General features: G+C 40.4%; 1 protein-coding gene across 3 annotated transcripts in view; it reads right to left on the reverse strand.

Annotated features, from left to right (window-relative positions):
• The window catches only part of LOC126457345 (protein regulator of cytokinesis 1-like), a 269,204-nt gene that overhangs the window by 95,365 nt on the left and 147,820 nt on the right, over positions 1–26,019 (reverse strand). For all 3 annotated transcript variants that reach the window (XM_050093567.1, XM_050093565.1, XM_050093566.1), the window contains exon 7: positions 24,439–24,603. In XM_050093567.1, the coding sequence (XP_049949524.1) occupies positions 24,439–24,603 (165 nt within the window). The remainder of the gene's footprint in view (positions 1–24,438; positions 24,604–26,019) is intronic.

Here is a 26,019-nt window from a genome sequence, read left to right on the forward strand (position 1 = left end):
TTCATAACCTGGGTTGTGAGTAACTGAATCCACTTTCCCTTCTTCCCTTTCTTTCCCCTCTCTCCTTCCTGATGAAGGAACATTTGTTCCAAAAGCTAGGAACGTAAATTTTCGGTTCTGTTTTTTTTGTGTATCTATCGGCTGTACTGAGCTGAGGTAAGTACTGGCCAGCCTCTCTATCTCTTTCATAGTATTTGTTTCACTTCTTTATATGAGATTTTCCATTAATCATTTAGATCACCTACATATTACTTTAGTAGATGTGGTACATAAATGTATATATAATACATAACGAGGAAATGTTAGCAAAAAGTTCAAAATGTTCTTGATTGAAATTCTTCTATTTTTGCACCACACTCCAATAAACTTTTGGACGGACATATGGCAGCAAGAGAGGGGGAGAAAACCAATGTGCATTCCATGTGCATACCGGCGGGAGTCATTCCGGATGTGGAAAGGGTCCTTCCGGATGCCATGAAGGGTACAGGGTGCACCCATCTGCAGGTGGTTGCTCATGTCGGCACCAATGATGTGTTTCGCTATGGATCGGAGGAAATCCTCTCTGGCTTCTGGTGGCTATCTGATTTGGTGAAGACTGCCAGTCTCGCTAGCGGAATGAAAGTAGAGCTCACCATCTGCAGCATCGTCGACAGGACTGACTGCGGACCTTTGGTACAGAGCCGAGTGGAGGGTCTGAATCAGAGGCTGAGACGGTTCTGCGACCGTGCGGGCTGCAGATTCCTCGACTTGCGCCATAGGGTGGTGGGGTTTCGGATTCCGCTGGATAGGTCAGGAGTCCACTACATGCAGCAAGCGGCTACACGGGTAGCAGGGGTTGTGTGGCGTGGACTGGGCTGTTTTTTAGGTTAGATGGCCTCGGGCGAGTACAGAAAGGGCAACAGCCTCAAAGGGTGCGGGCCAAAGTCAGGACATGCAGGGACCAAGCAGCAGTCGATATCGTAATTGTAAACTGTCGAAGCTGCATTGGTAAAGTACCGGAACTTCAAGCGCTGATAGAAAGCACCGAAGCTGAAATCGTTGTATGTACAGAAATCTGGCTGAAGCCAGAGATTAATTCTGCTGAAATTTTTACAAAGGCACAGACGGTGTTTAGAAAGGGTAGATTGCATGCAACCGGTGGTGGCGTGTTTGTCGCTGTTAGTAGTAGTTTATCCTGTAGTGAAGTAGAAGTGGATAGTTCCTGTGAATTATTATGGGTGGAGGTTACACTCAACAACTGAGCTATGTTAATGATTGGCTCCTTTTACTGACCTCCCGACTCAGCAGCATTAGTGGCAGAACAACTGAGAGAAAATTTGGAATACATTTCACATAAATTTTCTCAGCATGTTATAGTCTTAGGTGGAGATTTCAATTTACCAGATATAGACTAGGACACTCAGATGTTTAGGACTGGTGGTAAGGACAGAGCATCGAGTGACATTATACTGAGTGCACTATCCGACAATTACCTCGAGCAATTAAACAGAGAACTGACTCGTGGAGATAACATCTTGGACCTACTGATAACAAACAGACCCGAACTTTTCGACTCTGTAAGTGCAGAACAGGGAATCAGCATCCCTGAATATGGAAGTTAATCGGAATATAAAAAAGGGGAGGAAGCTGTATCAGTTTAGCAAGAGCAACAGAAGGCAGATTTCAGACCACCTAACAGATCAAAACGAAAATTTCTGTTCCGACACTGACAAGAGTGTTTATGAAAAAAGTTCAAGGCAATCGTAAAATGCATTTTAGACAGCTACGTGCCGAGTAAAACTGTGAGGGATGGGAAAAACAAAGCATGGTTCAACAACAAAGTTAGGAAGCTACTGCGAAAGCAAAGAGAGCTTCACTGCAAGTTTAAACGCAGCCAAAACCTCTCAGACAAACAGAAGCTAAACGATGTCAAAGTTAGCGTAAGGAGGGCTATGCGTGAAGCGTTCAGTGAATTCGAAAGTAAAATTCTACGTACTGACTTGACAGAAAATCCTAGGAAGTTCTGGTCTTACGTTAAATCAGTAAATGGGTCGAAACAGCATATCCAGACACTCTGGGATGATGATGGCATTGAAACAGAGGATGACACGCGTAAAGCTGAAATACTAAGCAAGTTTTTCCAAAGCCGTTTCACAGAGGAAGATCGCACTGCAGTTCCTTCTCTAAATCCTCGCACAAACGAAAAAATGGCTGACATCGAAATAAGTGTCCAAGGAATAGAAAAGCAACTGGAATCATTCAACAGAGGAAAGTCCACTGGACCTGACGGGATACCAATTCGATTCTACACAGAGTACGCGAAAGAACTTCCCCCTTCTAACAGCCATGTACCGCAAGTCTCTATAGGAACGGAAGGTTCCAAATGATTGGAAAAGAGCACAGGTAGTCCTAGTCTTCAAGAAGTGTCGTCGAGCAGATGCGCAAAACTATAGACCTATATCTCTGACGTCGATCTGTTGTAGAATTTTAGAACATGTTTTTTGCTCGCGTATCATGTCGTTTTTGGAAACCCAGAATCTACTCTGTAGGAGTCAACATGGATTCCGGCAACAGCAATCGTGTGAGACCCAACTCGCTTTATTTGTTCATGAGACCCAGAAAATATTAGATACAGGCTCCCAGGTAGATTCTATTTTCCTTGACTTCCGGAAGGCGTTCGATACAGTTCCACACTGTCGCCTGATAAACAAAGTAAGAGCCTACGGAATATCAGACCAGCTGTGTGGCTGGATTGAAGAGTTTTTAGCAAACAGAACACAGCATGTTGTTATCAATGGAGAGACGTCTACAGACGTTAAAATAACCTCTGGCGTGCCACAGGGGAGTGTTATGGGACCATTGCTTTTCACAATATATATAAATGACCTAATAGATAGTGTCGGAAGTTCCATGCGGCTTTTCGCGGATGATGCTGTAGTATACAGAAAAGTTGCAGCATTAGAAAATTGTAGCAAAATGCAGGAAGATCTGCAGCAGATAGGCACTTGGTGCAGGGAGTGGCAACTGACCTTTAACATAGACAAATTTAATGTATTGCGAATACATAGAAAGAAGGATCCTTTATTGTATGATTATATGATAGCGGAACAAACACTGGTAGCAGTTACTTCTGTAAAATATCTGGGAGTATGCATACGGAACGATTTGAAATGGAATGATCATATAAAATTAATTGTTGGTAAGGCGGGTACCAGGTTGAGATTCATTGGGAGAGTCCTTAGAAAATGTAGTCCATCAACAAAGGAGGTGGCTTACAAAACACTCGTTCGACCTATACTTGAGTATTGCTCATCAGTGTGGGATCCATACCAGATTGGGTTGACAGAGGAGATAGAGAAGATCCAAAGAAGAGTGGCGCATTTCGTCACAGGGTTATTTGGTAATCGTGATAGCGTTACGGAGATGTTTAGCAAACTCAAGTGGCAGACTCCGCAAGAGAGGCGCTCTGCATCGCGGTGTAGCTTGCTCACCAGGTTTCGAGAGGGTGCGTTTCTGGATGAGGTATCGAATATATTGCTTCCCCCTACTTATACCTGCCGAGGAGATCACGAATGTAAAATTAGAGAGATTCGAGCGCGCACGGAGGCTTTCCGACAGTAGTTCTTCCCGCGAACCATACACGACTGGAACAGAAAAGGGAGGTAATGACAGTAGCAAATAAAGTGCCCTCCGCCACACACCGTTGGGTGGCTTGCGGAGTATAAATGTAGAAGTAGATGATACACACTTTTTAAATATATATGATATATAAATATGTATATAATAAATATAAGGGAAACACTGTCAGCAAAAATTTTGGAAAGATCTTGACTGATTTAATTCAAATTATTACATTTTGCTCTAATAAATGTTTCAACAGGCATAAGCTACATATTTTTTAATATATATGGCACATAACTATGCATGTTAGTAAAAATCTTGTAAAATTCTTGACCAACATATTTCCTATTCTTACACAATTCTCTAATAAACTTTACAATGGACACTATGTAAGAGGAAGCACTGTTAGAAAAAAATCTCGAAAAGTTCTTGACCATACTACTTCAAATTGTTACACAATACATAGGATATCTACCAGATCAGTAAATGATCCCAAATGGCTAATCAGTGTAAATTGGCTTGGAGATTGTTGCTGCATCTGCTAAAAGCAGAATTTTTCGCAGCCATTATTACTGTTAACAACACTGTGCCACTGAAATAACTTACTGGAAACAAAAAGGAAAGAAGGTTAATTTAAGAAACTTATGAAGAGCTACTATTTTTCAACAATGAATACTTAATATCGAGACTTTCACTCTACTCAAGGGGGGAAAAAGGGGGGGGGGGGAATGTCCAAGATTGAAGAGGATCATGTGTCATGTGAAAACACATATGTGTAAAAAAATTGGTACCATTCATAATCGAAGCCAAGAGTGCCTTGTGACAGTTACACATTAACCATTTAATTATGAACTGCAACCATAAACACAAATTTTGTCTAGAAGGTAACATATGTTTCATTTTGAGATTCCTGTCATCTTGTCACATCTGTTTCAATAATGCGACTACATAAATAGACCAGATTCCTTTAGTCTCAGGAAAAATTGCTTCTGTTATTGATATATTTTCTGGATGAGTGGTGACAACTAAGACAGTCCGTCCAATGATAATTATAATTAACATTGTGCTAAAAAGCACATAGATAATGTTTATTGATGTTTGCGGCATTTCATGTGATTCAGTGACTACATGTGAGTTTTAAAAAAAGCTGAGCATTCAAAGGAGTTTCGGGCATGCAGCTGACCTTCATTTACCATTCTCCATGATATTTTTACTGGAAACCTGGCATTTATCATCAGATGAGCCATCGAAGAGTAATGAATGCTTCTCCCATCCCACAATTTATTATCGGTGTGTATTCTGCGTGTGCAGAAAAGGATGTTGCTGTGGCCAAAACTGTTGTCTCATACTACACTGAATGTCTGGTCGAGATACAATGTTCGACAGGAGGCGGCTCATTTGGTTGCAAAAGACAAGTGAGCTGTTTATGTTTGGTTCAGTATTCTTCCACAGTGTGTGTGTGGTCTGGCCTATGAAGGCCATACAACACTGGAAACGTATTTTGTAAATCTGAGCCTTCCACAACAAAAAAAACTGTCCTTCACTGATCCCAGGCCTGCAGTCTTTGATGGTGGGTGGACAACCACTTTAACAAGAAATTTCCAGACCATTCTATCTATTTTGAATGAAACATTGCCAACAAAGGGAAGAAAAGCTAAGGATTTTGCTGGCATGCTCTTCATCAAATTCCTGGTTCTTTGTCCATTAATTTACAGTTTAGAGTATCCATTTTCTCTGAACACTGTTTTTAGATGGGTGACTTCTTTTGGCAACTTATCTGAATCCGAGACTGCAAGCACAAAGTGCAAGTCTTTGCACACTAGCAGTTTGCAAGAGATGACAACTGGACGATTGTAAATACAAACGGATATGAGTGGGCTTACTATAAATTGAATGCCCCAGAGAGCCATGCAGTTGTAATCTCTTGATGGTCTCTTGAGGTAAAGAGGAACATTTTACGAGTACAGAAGTTTTCTGTTACACATGTCCCATACGGTCATATTCAGTCTTCCCAAAGGTAGAATTACTTAATAGATCATGCATCTAATCCACATACATAGTACAAGGTAACAGTACAGCTGCATTACCATTATTCAGTACCATTCTGTCAGGATCCTCTACGAGGTCATCTTATTTATTCTGCAGAATGCACGGGAAGGCATTGTATGTCGACTATAGCTATTATAGCATCATTGACTAGTGATAAAAGGAATGTTGAGAATGATAGGAAACTATTTTTGCTTAACAAATACTAACAAAGAGATAGAGGGGCTGGCCAGTACTTACCTCAGCTCAGTACAGCCGATAGATACACATAAAACAGAACTGAAAATTTACATTCCTAGCTTTCGGAACTTTGTTCCTTCATCAGGGAGGAGAGAGGGGGAAAAAAGGGAAGAAGGGAAAGTGGATTCAGTTACTCACAACCCAGGTTATGAAGCAACAGGGAAAGGTAAACAGGGAGGGTAGCAAGGATGGAGGCATGGTTGTCAGAGGGAAGCCAAAGATATTCTACTGTAAGTACTGTGCCAGCTTCAAACCAAAGAGGATGCATACAGAAGTAAAGAGGTATATAGTATAAAGATAAACACAACTATGTAGGATGAAAAGATGCGTGAATGGCTAAAGAGGAAAGGGAAAGAGGAGAAGACTGAAGAGTGAATGGGAGTGAGGTTGTTTAACGTAGGTTCAGTCCAGGGGGGTGGCGGGATGAAAGGATGTGTTGGAGTGCAAGTTCCCATCTCCGCAGTTCAGAGGGACTGGTGTTGGGTGGGAGAAGCCAAATGGCACATACGGTGTAGCAGGTTCCTAGGTCCCTAGAATTATGCTGGAGGGCAAGCTCCGCTACTGGGTATTGGGCATCTCCTAGGCGGACAGTTCGTCTGTGTCCGTTCATGCGCTCAGCCAGTTTGGTTGTTGTCATGCCGATGTAAAAGGCTGTGCAGTGCAGGCATGTCAGTTGATAAATGACATGTGTAGTTTCACATGTAGCCCTGCCTTGAATTGTGTATGTTTTACCAGTAGCGGGGCTGGAGTAGGTGGTTGTGGGGGGATGCATGGGGCAGGTTTTGCAGCGGGGTCGGTTACAGGGGTAGGAACCGTTGGGTAGAACCCTACAATATTCCCAGACTACCTTCTCTACCCAACGGTTCCTACCCCTGTAACCGACCCCGCTGCAAAACCTGCCCCATGCAACCCCCCACAACCACCTACTCCAGCCCCGCTACTGGTAAAACATACACAATTCAAGGCAGGGCTACATGTGAAACTACACATGTCATTTATCAACTGACATGCCTGCACTGCACAGCCTTTTACATCGGCATGACAACAACCAAACTGGCTGAGCGCATGAACGGACACAGACGAACTGTCCGCCTAGGAGATGCCCAATACCCAGTAGCGGAGCTTGCCCTCCAGCATAATTCTAGGGACCTAGGAACCTGCTACACCGTATGTGCCATTTGGCTTCTCCCACCCAACACCAGTCCCTCTGAACTGCGGAGATGGGAACTTGCACTCCAACACATCCTTTCATCCCGCCATCCCCCTGGACTGAACCTACGTTAAACAACCTCACTCCCATTCACTCTTCAGTCTTCTCCTCTTTCCCTTTCCTCTTTAGCCATTCACGCATCTTTTCATCCTACATAGTTGTGTTTATCTTTATACTATATACCTCTTTACTTCTGTATGCATCCTCTTTGGTTTGAAGCTGGCACAGTACTTACAGTAGAATATCTTTGGCTTCCCTCTGACAACCATGCCTCCATCCTTGCTACCCTCCCTGTTTACCTTTCCCTGTTGCTTCATAACCTGGGTTGTGAGTAACTGAATCCACTTTCCCTTCTTCCCTTTTTTCCCCTCTCTCCTCCCTGATGAAGGAACAAAGTTCCGAAAGCTAGGAATGTAAATTTTCAGTTCTGTTTTATGTGTATCTATCGGCTGTACTGAGCTGAGGTAAGTACTGGCCAGCCCCTCTATCTCTTTGTTAGTATTTGTTTCACATCTTATATGAGATTTTCCATTAACTATTTTTGCTTAGTAATTGTGGCAGGAAACAGATTGCAAATTATCTAAGAATGCCAAACATTTGTTTATGAGAATGAAGATGTGGCGTATCAGTTAACAAAACTCAAAAATATTCCACAATATGCTTTGGACCTGCTGTTCAATAGCCATCCATTGACTGCTTCCCACACTACACTATTCACAATCATAAATTGTTGATTTTGGGGAGGGGACCGAACAGTGAGGTCTTCAGTCCTATCCGATTAGGGAAGGATGGGGAAGGAAGTCAGCCATGCCCTTTCAAAGGAAACATCCCAGCATTTGCCTGAAGCAATTTAGGAAAATCAAGGGAAACCCAAATCAAGATGGCTGGACGCGGGTTTGAACTATCTTCATCCTGAATGCGAGTCCAGTGTGCTAACCACTGCGCCACCTCGCTAGGTCACAATCATTAATGCTGGGAATTTTGGAAAATTTGATAATTTAACAATACATAACGTATAATAAAGTGCAAGACATGTATAAAACTACACTGATCTGCTGGTAACTTGTATTTACTAAATGTTACTTACTTTATGTTTCACATGTAGCACATGAGTAGCACAACATTCTGACGTAAGTATCTTCACAATAGCAGCTGTATATGCTGAGCTGACAAACACAATGTGAGCAACAGCCAGTGATTGCAAGAAGATTCTGCCATTCAATGTTGGAAACCTCCGTATTCATTACACCAGCTGAAAAATGCTCCTATATGAGTGCAAAAAAGGTGAACATGCTCCTCTTTAAAAGACTCTGACCGAAAACTGGGAAACAACAACCAGCCAGCTGCCTCAATTTCCATTCCACCTTCTTCACCGATAATTTTGGCATATGAACATATCCGCACTCTTTTAATACACAACATTCAAAATCCTTTTCCTCTTGCCTCTCTTTGCAGTGATGCCTTCATACTCAGCATCACCCTCTCATGGCCACTGTCTATATATGTCTCTCCCCCACTGGGACTTCCTATTGTCTGTTTCTCCCAGTGTCTTCATCCCTTTCTCTTGCTGTTATTTCTCATTGCCTCCTCCTCTTCCACTTGCACTATCTCTCTGGCCCACTGCCATTGTCTTCACCCCCCCCCCCCTCTCTCTCTCTCTAACACACACACACACACACACACACACACACACACATTGTCAATATCCATTTCTTTCTCAGTTACAGTGTGCTAACTTTCTCTTGAACCACCACTGGCTTCTCTCCACACGTCTTTGCCAATGGTTTGCTCGATGTTTTGACCATTAGACTACGAAACTTTAACACATCATATTACATACAGAATATGGGGGAAAGTGGGCACTTTCTTTAATTTTAATGTTCACTTTTTTGTCAGCAGCTTTTAAAGAGGAGCATATTCACATTTTTTGTGCTCAAACAGTAGTATTGTTCAGCTTGTTCCCTTCTTTACCCTGTTACAGCAAGGTGTGCTAGTTCTATAAAACTAATCTGTCGGTCAGTAAAGTTTTGACAGTTTATTTATATACTTCAAAATATTTATACACCACTACTTTGACATGTATAAATAACAAGTAAGTATACATAATATAAGGTCAACACAGAATATCTTCCATGCAACACAAGTTCACTTTGCACTACTTTACATAACAAGGCACATTTTTAGTCTACACCTACACTATAACAAAAAACTGTGGTGTTTGATTTGCAAGTACAATGAATTTTTTATGACAAAATTTCATATGGTGCTTATGTAGCCAAGTGTTTTCCGTATTAGCTTTCATTAAGGCAATCAATTTATTAGCAATGCCTAACTCTTCCATTGCTGTATACAGCTTCCTTCTGTCAATATTGTCATAGGCTAATCTGAAGTCTCAGTCCCAAAATCTTTGCAATTTTCTAGTATTTGGCATATCATAAATAGCTGATCAACAGTAGACCTTCCTTGACAAAACCCTCACTGATAGTTACTAACACCGCTTTCAAAATATGGTGTAAGCCTTTAAGGAGGATGTTGGAGAATATTTTATATGCTGTAAGTATTGGGCAAATTGCCTTGAAGTTAGAGCACACCATAATATTGCCTATGTTCCATTAGTCAGGGATACATTTGTCTGCCCAAATCTTAATTACAATTTTTACTGGCTCCTTTATATACGGGTTCCTTGCATTTACAAAGGGTGAGAGTCCTTTGTTCTCAGCTGTACCATCATTCAACAGTTCATCAAAGTGCTGAGCCCTTCTTCTGCATATTGCTACATCCCTACTCAAAAACTGAACCATCTGTATTTCTATGCAAATTCATCCTTTGCTGAAAATCCTTTCAGGTCTTATTTAACTTCTGCCAAAAAGCTCTCACTTCACTCATTCCTTTCAGTTGTTCCACTTTTCCCAGTTCTTTCCTCACACGTGCTCTCCTCTGCTTTCTGTGCAGCCTCTTTTCTCCTATTTTTGCTATTCTATAATCTTTTACAGATCTCAGGGTATAGTTTATCTGATGCAGCATTCTCTTGTAGGCTTCATTGGTAATTGCTGTTACTAACGTGCACCCTTAACCAAACCAGGCATTGTATATAGCCCAATTTACTCTTGTTAGAAATTCATTCATCAGCAGCTTTTGCAAGTGTTCTTTTAGGTTTTTCCATATTTCCTCGATACTCTCACTATCAGGAAAGTGTGCTAGGTATTCTTTGTATTTGTTAGAAAATCTCTGAGCAGACTCTGGCTCCATGAGCTTACCAATACATAATTTTCGTGCATGAAAACCACTTATCTTCCTCACATTAGCTATTTGACTTCTGATTGTTGCTATGCAAGGTAATGAACACAGTCAACATTAGCACCCCTGTAACTTCTATCATCCATGAGTTTAAACAGCAGGTGGCACTCAAACTGGATTAAAAAAAAATTTCTTTGAAAATTCCAAGTGTGAGGTTGAAGATGGTATGAAGAAGCTATATGGAACAATATTCATATAATTAACAGACTCTGAAATATAAAATTTGTGATTTATAACAGCAAAAAAATTACATTCAATGCTGGGGTAAAAACACAGAATTCCCAGAGTTTTTATGAAATTTCTAAAATTCCCTTAGATTTCCCCAATTTCTCCTGGAAAACTGTAATTCTCTGATAATTCCAGGTTCTCCAGGTGAATCACCACCCTGGACAGATGTCTTGCATCTATTAGGAGATGCTCAATTTTGTTGAAAGTATTTTCATATGGATATTTCCACATCATTTTATGTGTATCTTAAAAGTTGTACTAGCCATTACCATATTTTTTGAAGAAGCAAAGTGTACAAGTCTGATTCCATTGTCATTTGAGTTATGAGTTATGTAGACTGTATTTTCCAATACAAGACTGATATTCATCTTCTTTCCCTATTTTAGCATTCACATCTCCAAAAATTATCTTACAGTATCCTCTCAGACATTCAGTGTACGGTTCATCTAACTCATTGCAAGAAGCATACTACTCTTCTTCACTGTTCTCTTCAGCTGGAGCATGTGCACATATAAGAATAAAACAGAAAAATTTTTCCTTGATTCTGAGTCTGCACAATATGGTTCATTTCACATGGAAGTCCATAATAAAATGTTTCTTCCTCTTATTAACAGTAAAACAAGTAACAAACATGATCTTTCTTTTGGCAGCTATAAAATATCAAGTGATCCTCCTTCTCTATCATTCCTTCACCTATCTCACATCCTGAACAGCTGTAATATCCAATCAGTATTCATCCAACTGTCAAAGGAATTTTCTTAAAGCACCAGCTTGACAGAGAGTTAGAACATTTCACCTTTAGAAATCTGTCAGTTCATCATAAACAGGTCTGGCCAGCCATTTCTTTGCTGGATTTCAGAACATTTTATGTTTACAGGTTGGTTTGTCAGCCTAACACTAACCCCCAGTGATCCTGGAGTCCCAAAGTTTTCTGTCATGTTAAAGTGTCGGGAACTCGCTTTTCTGGCTTGCACGTCTTAGTATACACTGAGGGTATCTGTTGTTCAGGGGCCATGGCATGAATGGGTGTGCACTGGACTTTGTAGTTATACATGGCATTTCCTGTCACTTGCTAGTACTTTTCCACTAGCAGTAAATGCACACACAGGGCCACATACTACGCCTTTGACTTCCTTTTTGTCAGTCAAAGTAAGTCTGTTTCTTAACAAGCTTGAACCTGAGCAACGGATTGCTGTTAAACACATCCTAAAGTATCTACAAGATACAAGACAAAAAGGTATTACCAGTAAATGCAGTGCTAATAAGCTTTGCTGGAGGTACAAATACTCATCATTCAACAATGAGCTATGTCGGTGTACTGACCAGTGGACCTGTTATATAAACAACTTACAGGCAAAAATGTCTAGTCAGATCTATGACAGAAGCAGAGTATGTTGCAGCATCTGCTACAGCCGCTGAAATCACCTGGCTTTGTACATTCTTTCAAGAGCTTGCAGTTAACATGAAGCAACCAAAACCACTCGTTGGGGACAATAGAAGTGCATCAGAATTAACGTGAAACAATGAGCGTTAGAGAGGCACTGAACATATCAATATAAGGTTTCATTATATTTGTGAAGAAATAAATTATGGTTCTATTCTTGTTTTTAAATGTTAGATCAGCTGACGGTCATGTTCACAAAAACACCATCAAAAGAAAAGTTTCAGGCCAATTTTAAATCATTATTGATTGTGCCTTTAAAACCAGCAAACAAGAGTGGGAGTACTGTGTAGCTCAGCTTGTTGTGCTGATTACATTTGCATGTCTGTGTGCAAGTATAATGTTTTTCTATGTCTGATGTTTTATTATCTTTGTTGCTTATGACCAGTATACGGTCTTCTACTCCTTTGCATGTTTGCGTTGTTTTTGTCTTTTAGGAAATGTTTTGAGTCTTGTGTTTTAAATGTCTGTTTCTATCCAAGAAGTAAATCACATTCATCACATTCAGAAAAAATGAGGTTTTACTGTGGTAATCAAGTCTCCAAAGCTTATTCAATTACATTGAGGGTTTTATTTGGAAAATGGAAAGGTGAATGATGGATCAAATGAAGCTTTACAGTATCCAAAAATTTGACGGAGATTATTTTCAACTACAGAAGTATCATATGGAAATTATCTTGCGAGCTGAGAAATTACTACATGTCATTGATGAAAGTAAAGTAAGGGCAGCTGAAGGTGCAGGCACACAGAACTTATCGGATGAGCTTAATGCAAAACTAATGCCTTTTATCTGGTTGGTATGGAATTCAACAAGCTGGAAACTTATGTTGTGTGCTACAGAAAATGGTATGTGGAATTGGCTTAAGATAATTCATGAGAAGCGTTCTCCAATAAAATAGCATTGAAACAACAGTTCTTTAAATATACATTGTCACTCTGTGATACACTGCACAATGTATTGGTAAAGATGAAGCATTAGCAACAGTCTTTTGCAGATGTTGGTGAAGCAGCAGGAGGTACAAATAAGACTGGCTAAGTTTTAGGTGGTCCTCTGGGAGTGAATGCTGAGACTTCATACCACCTGGCTGACAACTGGCATTCTGCCTCTGTCACAAGAAACAGGAAAGAAGTTTGCATATTAGTCGAGGCATGTAACCTGAAGGAGCAGTTCGGTTGTTATATCTGACTTCGGATCTTGTCATTGGAGCATCAGTAGACTACCTAGATGGATTTACATGCTTTATCTGAGCTTTGCTGCTGAATGGGCAGTTGATGGACTTACGAAGTTACGCCAAGAATGATTGTATGGTGCCAAACAACTGCAAATCCCGAGCAGAACCCACTGACTGCAATTAACGGTGGTATTTAGGACAGTGCCCAGACAATGAAGATATGAAAACTATGGAAAATGTTCCATTTCATGAGGCTGTAAGTGGATTGATGTTTGCTGCCACTGTGACAAGATCTGATATAATGCTTCCTGTTACACAAGGAAATCAATTTCTTAACAATCCTGGACTTGAGCACTGGACTGTTGTTAAAAGCACCCTAAATTATCTTTGGGACACAAGAGACGAAGGTGTTAAATACAATGGTAATAAGCATTAAAAACAATTCCTTGGGTGAGTCATGCTTTTTTAATGCAGCACTATCAACAAGCCAAACATTATACCCAGTGGTAATAAGCATTAAAATCAGTTCCTTGTGCCTGGTCATCTGTTCTGATCAGCGCTCCTGATTTGTGCATCAGAGCTTTATGTTTAGGTTTTTGACTTTCTCTTGACAATTTCATCAGTCTACTCTTACATTCAGTCTAATAATGACCTTTCTTATGAGAGTAACTGCATTCACCATTCTTATTATTCAAAGAACTTTTCCTTAAACTGCTTTGCAGACCCTCGAATCATGAAACGACGCGTCATGTTTCGATTCATGAGGGTCAGCAATTGATAAAAAAAAGGGGGCCCCCCGGGTCCCAAGGTCGCGATGGCGGCTGTCCATGTCCCGCTGAGATAATTTGTCCTTTTAGGACAATTATCTGGGCAAGCACCCACGCCAGCAAAAGGTTGGCGCGTGTAAACTTGTCTTTTTTGAGTGACAGACATGTTGTTATTGATAACTGACATTGCTTAGCAACCACTCCAGTATATAAGGGGCATGAAATTGTCGTCTTCACAGTATGTCATCTGAATCCACCGTGACAACGTCTATTGTCTTTGACGAGCTGCCAAAAACAGTAAGTACATTTCTTTATAATGGACAGTTTGTATAAACTTGCACGGATTGCAGTTTGTGGTAGACTCCAAAATGCCTTAGATGTTTATGAATTGGAGCTACCTCAAACTGTACGAGAAGACATTTTATTGCAGTTTCGGTATTCAAAATTTAATTTTATGTTAAATTCATATAGACTGCCAGAATGCTACATATTTGAGAAAAGTGAAAATGTACCAATGATTAATGAAATAGTTAATGACGCGATTGAGACTTGTTCCAAAATTAGAGCGGGTATTCCACTTCCTTGGGAAAAACTCGGCTTGATTACAATGTCTTTTTTTGATACCACTACATTCTGGCAGAGTAGATTTAAAATTAAAATATTTTTTTATGTCGTCAGTTATAAACAATTCGAATATACTATTTGTGAAAATTGCTTATGTAAACTATCTGGCTCATGGAAAAACCCGCTACTACAATCACTTCTAAATGCCATGACAATTAATATGTTCTGCAAGGCACCATATTTTTCATATGGTGTAACTTGTCCGCCTCATCTCAAGCAATATAGCCATTGGTGCATGTTTTGTGCAAACTGTCCGTTATTCAGAAGTGTACGTTGTGGTGGCGCGTTAAGTGAGGTGTCAGATTCAGAAGACGATGATCCTGATTTGGCTGATCTTTTGTTTGCAGAATTATAATGGAACATCTCTTGGAAGCAGTGCAGACCATATTCACTCTATTGGAAGCGGAAATAGGAACAAATTATCTCAGCGGGACATGGACAGCCGCCATCGCGACCTTGGGACCCGGGGGGCCCCCTTTTTTTTATCAATTGCTGACCCTCGAATCATGAAACGACGCGTCATGTTCCGATTCATGAGGGTCAGCAATTGTACTTACAGAGTGACATCTTATAATGAAAGAACTGTTGTTCTAATGGTTTGGTTTGTTTTGGGGAAGGAGACCAGACAGCGTGGTCATCAGTCTCATCGGATTAGGGAAGGACGGGGAAGGAAGTCGGCCGTGCCCTTTGAAATGAACCATCACGGCATTTGCCTGGAGCGATTTAGGGAAATCACAATGTTGCTCTAATGCTACTTTATTTAGTGCAAATCATTGCTCATGACTTATCTTCAGCCAATTCCACAAACTGTTTGCTGTAACACACAACATGACTATTTGCAGCTGGTCAAATTCCTTACCAGGCGAAATAAAAGCATTGCTTTTGCATTAAGCTCATCCTACAAGTTCTTTGCATCTGGCCTTACTTTACTTCCATCAATGATACCTAGCAATTTCTCAGCATGAGAGATAATAATTTCCATTTGATACTTCAATTATTTCCGTCAAATTTTTGGATACCGAAAAACTTTGTTCAGTCCATCTTTTTCCTCTTCACTTTCCAAGTAAAACCAACAATATAACAGAACACACTTTGGAGACTTGATTGGCATAAGAAAATGAAACATTACTCCAATAAATTATCATGTTTCTCTAGGCACATAATCTGTTGCAGGCTGTAATTAAATTATAAAATCATATGATGAATGAGGCTTATTTCTTGGATGAAAATGAAGGCCCTTAAAAAACAAAATATTCTTAAAAAACAATGCAAATGCATCCAAAGGAATAAAAGACCATGAGCTGGTCAGAACTGCTGAAGATAATAAAACATTAGATGTAAAGAGACATTATACTTGCACATATACATGCAAATGTAATCAGGACAACAAGCTGTACTACGCTACATTTATAACTACATTTACGTCTCAGACCTGATGTCACATGCATAAGTACAGTAAATTTGAACTCTGGCTCTTAATAATGAATAATGACATCCAAAAAAAGTTTCAAGGTTCCCTGAGATCACCATCATTAGAACACATCATAAAAAAATTTGACGACTTACCACAAATGGAGATTACAGAAGTGGCCATACCCACAACTGGTACTTTTGGTACCCAAAAATTATGGTTTTTTTGTCTTTTCTCAGGAACTACTAATGAATAAATTGTCTTTATACAGGCTGCCTAAGGCCACACCCTACACCACACCTAATGCAAAAGAACCAATCGATTTGATCAGTTTGCCTGGACTGGAGGAAGTGTGTAGTGTTTTAAGAACTATATTTTCATCATAACTGTAATAACAAGAAATAATGAAATATTATAATGTTTTAATTCATGAGAGTACAGCCACAGCTTTTGTGGCCAGGCATTACCTCACTGCTGAGGTTAACAAATGCCAAATATAACTGAATTTGTGAATAGGAAAACATTAGCTGATTACCATCCTCAACATGACTTAATGTAGACAAATTTTGAGTAAAGGTAACAACTCACTGAATAGTAAAGTTGAGTCATCGACGATCTTACTGACACACACGCGGGCGCGCGCGCGCACGCGCGGGCGCGCGCGCGCACGCGCGGGCGCGCGCGCGCACGCGCGGGCGCGCGCGCGCACGCGCGGGCGCGCGCGCGCACGCGCGGGCGCGCGCGCGCACGCGCGCGCACGCGCACGCGCGCGCACACACACACACACACACACACACACACGTAAGTTTGTGTGTTTTTCAAAATGTGGAATAGACACAAGAAATGGATCAATAAAAGAATTAGATGGTTGTGTGAAGGGAGATAAGGATAATAATTTGCAGGTTTGAGAAATGAAAATACAGGAAGATTCATTTCCCAAACTAACAAATTGTTATCCATAGCTCCCTCCACAACCACGGGGCAGTTGTAAAAAGTATCAGGAACTTCCTCCTCCTCCCCCCCCCCCTCCCCCCCGTGATGTGACTGCATGTCGCAGTACACTCGCGCCATGGGGGGAGGGCGTGACCTTCACCATGCACCAAGTGCCAGTTGTCTGCGAGCTTTTGTTCAGGCAAAATTGTGTTTTTTTAGGGGAACAATGTCAAGTGATTCGGTGCAAGCTCATAATGCAGTGAGCAACTGAATAGGGGTTGTTGTTGTTGTTGTTGTGGTATTCAGTCCTGAGACTGGTTTGATGCAGCTCTCCATGCTACTCTATCCTGTGCAAGCTGCTTCATCTCCCAGTACCTACTGCAACCTACATCCTACTGAATCTGCTTAGTGTATTCATCTCTTGGTCTCCCTCTACGATTTTTACCCTGCCCTCCGGTACTAAATTGGTGACCCCTTGATGCCTCAGAACATGTCCTACCAACCGATCCCTTCTTCTAGTCAAGTTGTGCCACAAACTCCTCTTCTCCCCAATTCTGTTCAATACTTCCTCAGTAGTTATGTGATCTACCCATCTAATCTTCAGCATTCTTCTGTAGCACCACATTTCGAAAGCTTCTATTCTCTTCTTGTCTAAACTATTTATCGTCCATGTTTCACTTCCATACATGACTACACTCCACACAAATACTTTCAGAAATGACTTCCTGACACTTAAATTTTACTCTATGTTAACAAGTTTCTCTTCTTCAGAAACGCTTTCCTTGCCATTGCCAGTCTACACTTTATATCCTCTCTACTTAGACCATCATCAGTTATTTTGCTCCCCAAATAGCAAAACTCCTTTACTACTTTAAGTGTTTCATTTCCTAATCTAATTCCTCAGCATCACCCGACTTAATTCGACTACATTCCATTATTTTTGTTTTGCTTTTGTTGATGTTCATCTTATAACCTCCTTTCAAGACACTGTCCATTCCGTTCAACTGCTCTTCCAAGTCCTTTGCTGTCTCTGACAGAATTACAATGTCATCGGCGAACCTCAAAGTTTTTATTTCTTCTCCATGGATTTTAATACCTACTCTGAATTTTTCATTTGTTTCCTTTACTGCTTGCTCAATATACAGATTGAATAGCATCGGGGATAGGCTACAACCCTGTCTCACTCCCTTCCCAACAACTGCTTCCCTTTCGTGTCCCCCGACTCTTACAACTGCCATCTGGTTTCTGTACAAAATGTAAATAGCCTATTGCTCCCTGTATTTTACCCCTGCCACCTTTAGAATTTGAAAGAGAGTATTCCAGTCAACATTGTCAGAAGCTTTCTCTAAGCCTACAAATGCTAGAAACGTAGGTTTGCCTTTCCTTAATCTTTCTTATAAGATAAGTCGTAGGGTCAGTATTGCCTCACGTGTTACAACATTTCTACGGAATCCAAACTGATCTTCCCTGAGATCGGCTTCAACCAGTTTTTCCATTCGTCTGTAAAAAATTAGCGTTAGTATTTTGCAGCTGTGAATTATTAAACTGATAGTTCGGTAATTTTCACATCTGTCAACACCTGCTTTCTTTGGGATTGGAATTATTATATTCTTCTTGAAGTCCGAGGGAATTTCGGCTGTCTCATACATCTTGCTCACCAGATGGTAGAGTTTTGTCAGGACTGGCTCTCCCAAGGCTGTCAGTAGTTCTAATGGAATGTTGTCTACTCCCGGGGCCTTCTTTCAACTTAGGTCTTTCAGTGCTCTGTCAAACTCTTCACGCAGTATCGTATCTCCCATTTCATCTTCATCTACATCCTCTTCTATTTCCATAATATTGTCCTCAAGTACATTGCCCTTGTATAGACCCTCTATATACTCCTTCCACCTTTCTGCTTTCCCTTCTTTGCTTAGAACTGGGTTTCCATCTGAGCTCTTGACATTCATGCAAGTGGTTCCCTTTTCTCCAAAGGTCTCTCTAATTTTCCTGTAGGCAGTATCAATCTTACCCCTTGTGAGATAAGCCTCTACATCCTTACATTTGTCATCTAGCCATGCCTGCTTAGCCATTTTGCACTTCCTGTCGATCTCATTTTTCAGACGTTTGTATTCCTTTTTGTCTGCTTCACTTACTGCACTTTTGTATTTTCTCCTTTCATCAATTAAATTCAGTATCTCTTCTGTTACCCAAGGATTTCTACTAGCCCTCGTCTTTTTAGCTACTTGATCCTCTGCTGCCTTCACTACTTCATCCCTCAAAGCTACCCATTTTTCTTCTATTGTATTTCTTTCCCCCATTCCTGTCAATTGTTCCCTTATGCTCTCCCTGAAACTCTGTACAACCTCTGGTTTAGTCAGTTTATCCAGGTCCCATCTCCTTAAATTCCCACCTTTTTGCAGTTTCTTCGGTTTTAATCTACAGTTCATAACCAATAGATTGTGGTCAGAGTCCACATCTGCCCCTGGAAATGTCTTACAATTTAAAACCTGGTTCCTAAATCTCTGTCTTACCATTATATAATCTATCTGAAACCTTCTAGTATCTCCAGGGTTCTTCCATGTATACAACCTTCTTTCATGATTGTTGAACCAAGTGTTTGCTATGATTAAGTTATGCTCTGTGCGAAATTCTATCAGGCGGCTTCCTCTTTCATTTCTTAGCCCCAATCCATATTCACCTACTACGTTTCCTTCTCTTCCTTTTCCTACTTTCGAATTCCAGTCACCCATGACTATTAAATTTTCGTCTCCCTTCACTACCTGAATAATTTCTTTTATCTAATCATACATTTCATCAATTCCTTCATCATCTGCAGAGCTAGTTGGCATATAAACTTGTACTACTGTAGTAGGCATGGGCTTCGCGTCTATCTTAGCCACAATAATGCGTTCACAATGCTGTTTGTAGTAGCTTACCTGCACTCCTATTTTTTCATTAATTATTAAACCTACTCCTGCATTACCCCTATTTGATTTTGTATTTATAATCCTGTATTCGCCTGACCAAAAGTCTTGTTCCTCCTGCCATTGAACTTCACTAATCCCCATTATATGTAATATCCATTTCCCTATTTAAATTTTCTAACCTACCTGCCCGATTAAGGGATCTGACATTCCACACTCCGATCTGTAGAACGCCAGCTTTCTTTCTCCTGATAACGACGTCCTCTTGAGTAGTCCTCTTGAGTAGACCCGAATGGGGGACTTTTTTTACCTCCGGAATATTCTACCCAAGAGGACGCCATCATCATTTAACGATACAGAAAAGCTGCATGCCCTCGGGAAAAATTACAGCTGTAATTTCCCCTTGCTTTCAGCCGTTCGCAGTACCACAACAGCAAGGACGTTTTGGGTAGTGTTACAGGGCCAGATCAGTCAATCATCCAGACTGTTGCCCCTGGAACTACTGAAAAGGCTGCTGCCCCTCTTCAGGAACCACACGTTTTTCTGGCCTCTCAACAGATACCCCTCCGTTGTGGTCGCACCTACGGTACGGCTATCTGTATCGTTGAGGCACGCAAGCCTCCCCACCAACGGCACGGTCCACAGTTCATGGAGGGAGTATGCCATCAAATTTTGTGAGTGTGTGTGCTTGTGAAGGCCTTCTGTATCACACTGAAGAATACCCTGCCATTTTGAACAACATAATCACAGGAGATGAAACTGGAATATCCAAATAAGACTCAGAAACAAAATAGCAAAGTTCTGAATCATACATTGCAGCAGCATCTCATGCAAAAATGGCTCCAATGAGCAAATCCAGAGTGAAAGTCAAGCCCATCATTTCCTTCGACACCAAAACGGGGGGAAGGGGAGGGGGGGAGGTTTCCACTACGGATTTGTACCTGTGGGGCAGACAGTGAATGGTGCCTTTTACCCACAAGTGACAAAGACTGAAAAGAAGGGTCAGCCGAGTGAGGCCAGCCAGCACCAGAAATTGGCAATTACACCACAACAATGCACGTATCCACACCTGCTCCAAGGTCACCAACAACCTGACTATAAGCAGCATCACTATGATTTCTGAACTCCTTTACAGCCCCCGCTTGCCATCAGCAGACTTTTTCCTACTCCCAGAAGTGAAATCCCCCCCTCAAAGGACAAAATCATGGGGCTGTAAGAAGCTTGCATGCATACACTTAAGGACCTGCCGGAATCCACTTACCAGGGACCTGTGAGTTGTGGAAAAGTAACTGGCAAAAGTGTGTTGATGTAAACCCTCAAGCGCTGTACTTTGAAAAATTTTGAGATAGTGTAGCAATATCTAAAATAAATCTATTTTTTTTTCAAAACTTGTGCCTATCGATGATTCAATGCCTCTACTATTTGTCAAGCTGGTACCTTTACTCTTAAATTATTTATAATCTGCCAGAACTTTCCACGCCTGATTTAAAGTAGAAGAAGACTATTTCTTTATTGCAATTGTATGATAATTTTTAAATTGTGTGACACAGCTCTCCACACTACTATATCTTGTGCAATCCTCTTCAGCTTTAAATAACTACTGCAATCTACACCCTTTTGAACCTACTTCACTTTATCTCCCACTCCAATTTTTACCCCTCACACTTCCCTTCAAAACTAAACTAGTCTCAGAATGTGTCCTATCAACAAACTTCTTTTAGTCAAGTTAGGCCCCAAGTTCCTTTGCTCTCCAGCTCTATTCAGTACCTCCTCATTATTATTTCCTCTCTACCACAGCCATCATCAGTTATTTTACTACACAACTAGAAAACTAATCTACTACTTTTAGTGTCATGTTCCCTAATCCAATTCCCTCATCATGGCCCGACTTAATTTAACTACATTTCACAACCTTTGTTTTGCTTTTGTTAATGTTGTCCTTGTATCCTCATTTCAAGACACTGTCCATCCGTTCAACTTCTCTTCCATGTCCTTTGCTGTCTCTGACAGAATTACAATGTCATTGGCAAATCTCAAAGCTTTCATTTCTTCTCCCTGGACTTTAATTCCTAATCCAAATTTTTCGTTGGTTTCCTTTACTGTTTGCTGTATGTACAGACTGAATAACATTGGAGATAGTTATGTTCCCACATTCCTCTGGAAACCAAATTGATCTTCCTTCAAGATCAGCTTCTAACAGTTTTTCCATTCTTCTTTGCATAATTTGTGTTAGTATTTTGCAACAATGACTTATTAAACCGATAGTTTGGTCATATTCACACCTGTCAGCACCTGTTGTCTTTGGAATTGGAATTATTATAGATATCTTGAAGTGTGAGGGTATTTTGCCTGTCTCGTACATTGTGCACACCACGTGGAATAGTTTTGTCATGGGTAGTTCTCTCAAAGCTTTCACTAGTTGTGAAGGAATGTTATTTATTCCTGGGGCCTTATTTTGACTTAGGTTTTTCACCACAGTATCAAATTCTCCTCCCAGTATCATACCTCTCATCTCATTTTAATTCCCATCTACATTCTCTTCCAGTTCTATAGCATTGCAATCAAGTTCATTTTCCTTGTACAGATTCTCTACGTACTCCTTCTACCTTTCAGCTTTCCCTTCTTTGCCTTTCTTTCTATGCTCTTTGTATTTATACATCTGCTTTCCTTTCCTCCAAATGTGTCTCTAATTTTCCTATAGGCAATATCTATCTTTTCCCTACTTGTATATGCTTCTATGTCACTACATTTGTCCTCAAGCCTGCTTAGACTTTACCACTTCTTGTCAATCTCATTTTCTGAATGTTTGCCATCGCTTTTGCCTGCTTAATTTGCTGCATTTTTATATTTTCTCCTTTCATTAATAATTCAACATCTCTTATGTTATCCAATGATTTCTACAATGCCTTCTCTTTTTACCTATTTGATCCTCTGCTGCCTTCACTATTTCATTTCCCCTTTGCTTTCTACTCTTTCCCTTTCCAATGTTTTAATCTATTGTTGCCTAATGCTCCCTCTCAAACTTTCAAGTTTCTTTGATTCTTTCGACCTATCCAGGTCCCATCTCCTTAATTTCCTACCTTTTTATCCATTTTTTCTGCTGCACTCTACAGTTCATAACTAATAAATTGTGGCCAGAGTCCACCTTTGCCCCAGGAATGTCTTACCATTATGTAACTAATTGAAAACCTTACAGAGTCTCCAGGCCTCTTCCATGTATACAGCCTTCTTTCATGGTTCGTAAACCAAGTGTAAGCGATGACTAAATTATGCTGTGTGCAAATTTCTACCAGGTTGGTCCTCTTTCATTTCTTACCCCCAGTCCGAATTATCCAACTATTAACCCTTCTCATCTTTTTCCTACTATCTAATTCCAGTCCCACATCACAATTAAAATTTCCTCTCCCTTAACTATCTGTATAATTTATTGTATCTCATCATATATTACTCCACTCGCTTCATCATCTGCAGAGCTGGCTGGCATATAAACTTATACTATTAGGTATTGATTCTGTGTCTATTCAGCTACGATAATGCATTCACTTGTTTGTTCATAGTAGCTTACCTGTATTCTTATTCATTATCAGACCAACTCCTGCATTACCCATGTTTGATTTTCTATTTATAAACCTGTACTCACCTGACCATTCGTCCTGTTCATCCTGCCACCGAATGTCACTAATCTCCACTAATCTAACTTCTATTTATCCATTTCCCTTTTTTAAATTTTCCAACCAACCTGCCCAATTTAGGGATCTAACATTCCACACTCCGACCCATAGCCTGGCAGTCTAGTGTTTCCTGATGACAGCCTCCTAAGTAGTTCCTGCCAAGAGATCTGAATGGAGGACTGTTTTACCTCCAGAACATTTTACACAAAGAGATGCCACCATCATTCAGCCATCAATAGAGCTGCATGCCCTCAGGTAAAATAATGGCTGTAGTTTTCTATTGCTTTCAGGTGTTTGCAGTATCAGCACAGCAAGCCCATATTGGTTGATGTTACAAAATGAGATCAGTCAATTGTGCAGACTCCTGTCCCTGAACTACTACTACTACCCCTCTTCAGGAACTATATGTTTGTCGGCCTCTCATTGGGCACCCTTCTCCACTGTGGTTGCACTTATCGTGCGGCTACATGCGGCAAGGCATGCAAGCCAGTCCACTATGGCAAGGTCCATGGCTCATGGAGGATTGGTGGGGTGGGGTGGATAAATAGTGAACAATAAAATTACAGGCTGTAACAATATAACTTGCCAGTTTCACATCATTCAAACAATACTATTAATCAAAATTTGTTCTTTGGCATGGAAACCTGGGATACACATGTATGACAAGATATCTAAATAATTGCTTGGAATATATCTAAAAACAAAGATGATGTGACTTACCAAACGAAAGCACTGGCAGGTTGATAGACACACAAACAAACACAAACATTATGTACTACCTCTCGAAATATTCTTCATACAGTAATGAAGAAAAGCTACTGCAACATGGTGTGACAAAGTCAAGTAACATCATAAATTGAAACAATATTTTCGTAACTGTCAAGAGGATTCATACCGCTGTCATTGTTGAAATGCCAATGCCTTTGTTGGTACATAAGAAATCTCCTTGATATGTTGCATCCTCTTTAAGACGCACCCAGAGATTTCTTAGCTTATCCCAGAGAGCGTTAATACACTTCCTTCTCTCTACAACTTTCTTTTGAAAATATGTCTCCAACTCCTACAAAATTAAGAAGAAAGATATTTCAGATACATTTTACATAAATGTGTGATGACATTTAAAAATAAATGTTAGGAGCAAATTGGAACAACATGGAAAAACAGGCTCCAGGAACAAAGAATTGGGGTCAAACAAGATGTGCTATGTGACAAAGAAACTTTTAAAGTTCTACTATTCATTAGTCAAGTAAAATTTGTGCCAGGAAAATTCAGAAAGTAAGGAACACTCAGTCATACAATGGGATATGCTAACAATATTACAGAAACTGTAAAAACAAAATACACTATCACATCGTTTGTTCTATTTCTCTCCAGTCGCCACTGTTACAAATTGATGTAACAAATGTAACACTAGTTTAAGCAACCTTAGCAATATAACGAGGACTTCAGAACCAGTTGTCTTGGTTGCTGCTGAATCTTCTGTATTGTATGTTCTTAGCCTGTGAAACTTCATCACACTTCTGACATTTCATCCAGAGATGTGCCGTTAGGTCTGAGGGACCTGAATTTTTGTTTTAACTTTTCCCACTGTATACCTCCCTTCTCCCTGAAGAAGGAACCGATAGTTCTGAAAGCTAAGGTGATGACCTAATTTCTACTTTCATGTGCGTGTACTGGCAGCACTAAACATTTTCCTCCCTGAAGGTATTAGCTAGCAATTCTCTCTCTCTCTCTCTCTCTCTCTCTCTCTCTCTCTCTCTCTCTCCCCGCAATTTATTTTTCCCTTGATACAAAATTTGGAGCTTGATCGACATAGAATACAGATATGATTAGCTGATTAGTAAACGGAAAATTGAGCCTACCATTCTGTGACACATAAAAACCTCGAAGCTAAAAGTTTAGGCTGCTGACCAAATTTTTTTTTTTTTTTTAAATTTGTAATATGCACAGTTTCCTGTTTCCTTTCCACCGTCATCTAACACAAAGGAAAAGTCTTCATTAAAATATACAGTTGTTCCTGTCAAAAATTAAATGCAGAGTATTAAAATGTGGTACACTTGAATGTATGGGGCACAGACACACCAATGCATAGGTTCTATTGTCGGACTAAAAACCTATTCTTTAGTAAACCTTGTTCCATACACAGAACACGTAATCCTCTCTGGCACCATGATAAATCCAGCCCGGCACCCAGTTTTAACCTGCCAAGACAATTCATATCAGCACACAATCTGCTGCACAGTGAAAGCTCAATATAGCGTAATCCTGCTTAACCCCATATTTCTGACTGGGAGGAATGCCACGGCCAGGCAAATGGCCTATCAACTGCACCTTATTTGGCTATCACTTCTCTCTCTCTCTGATCCATGGCAGCTGACTAACTGTCGAAGAAAATGTTGCCACACCTATGAGCAATGTTTCCCCAACAAGTCTTCTTGGCCACTGAGTCAAGCTGGCCTGTTTCTCTGGACTCTTA

Source organism: Schistocerca serialis, chromosome 2, assembly GCF_023864345.2.
Source record: "Schistocerca serialis cubense isolate TAMUIC-IGC-003099 chromosome 2, iqSchSeri2.2, whole genome shotgun sequence".
In the NCBI taxonomy this organism is placed as follows: Eukaryota; Metazoa; Arthropoda; class Insecta; order Orthoptera; family Acrididae; genus Schistocerca; species Schistocerca serialis.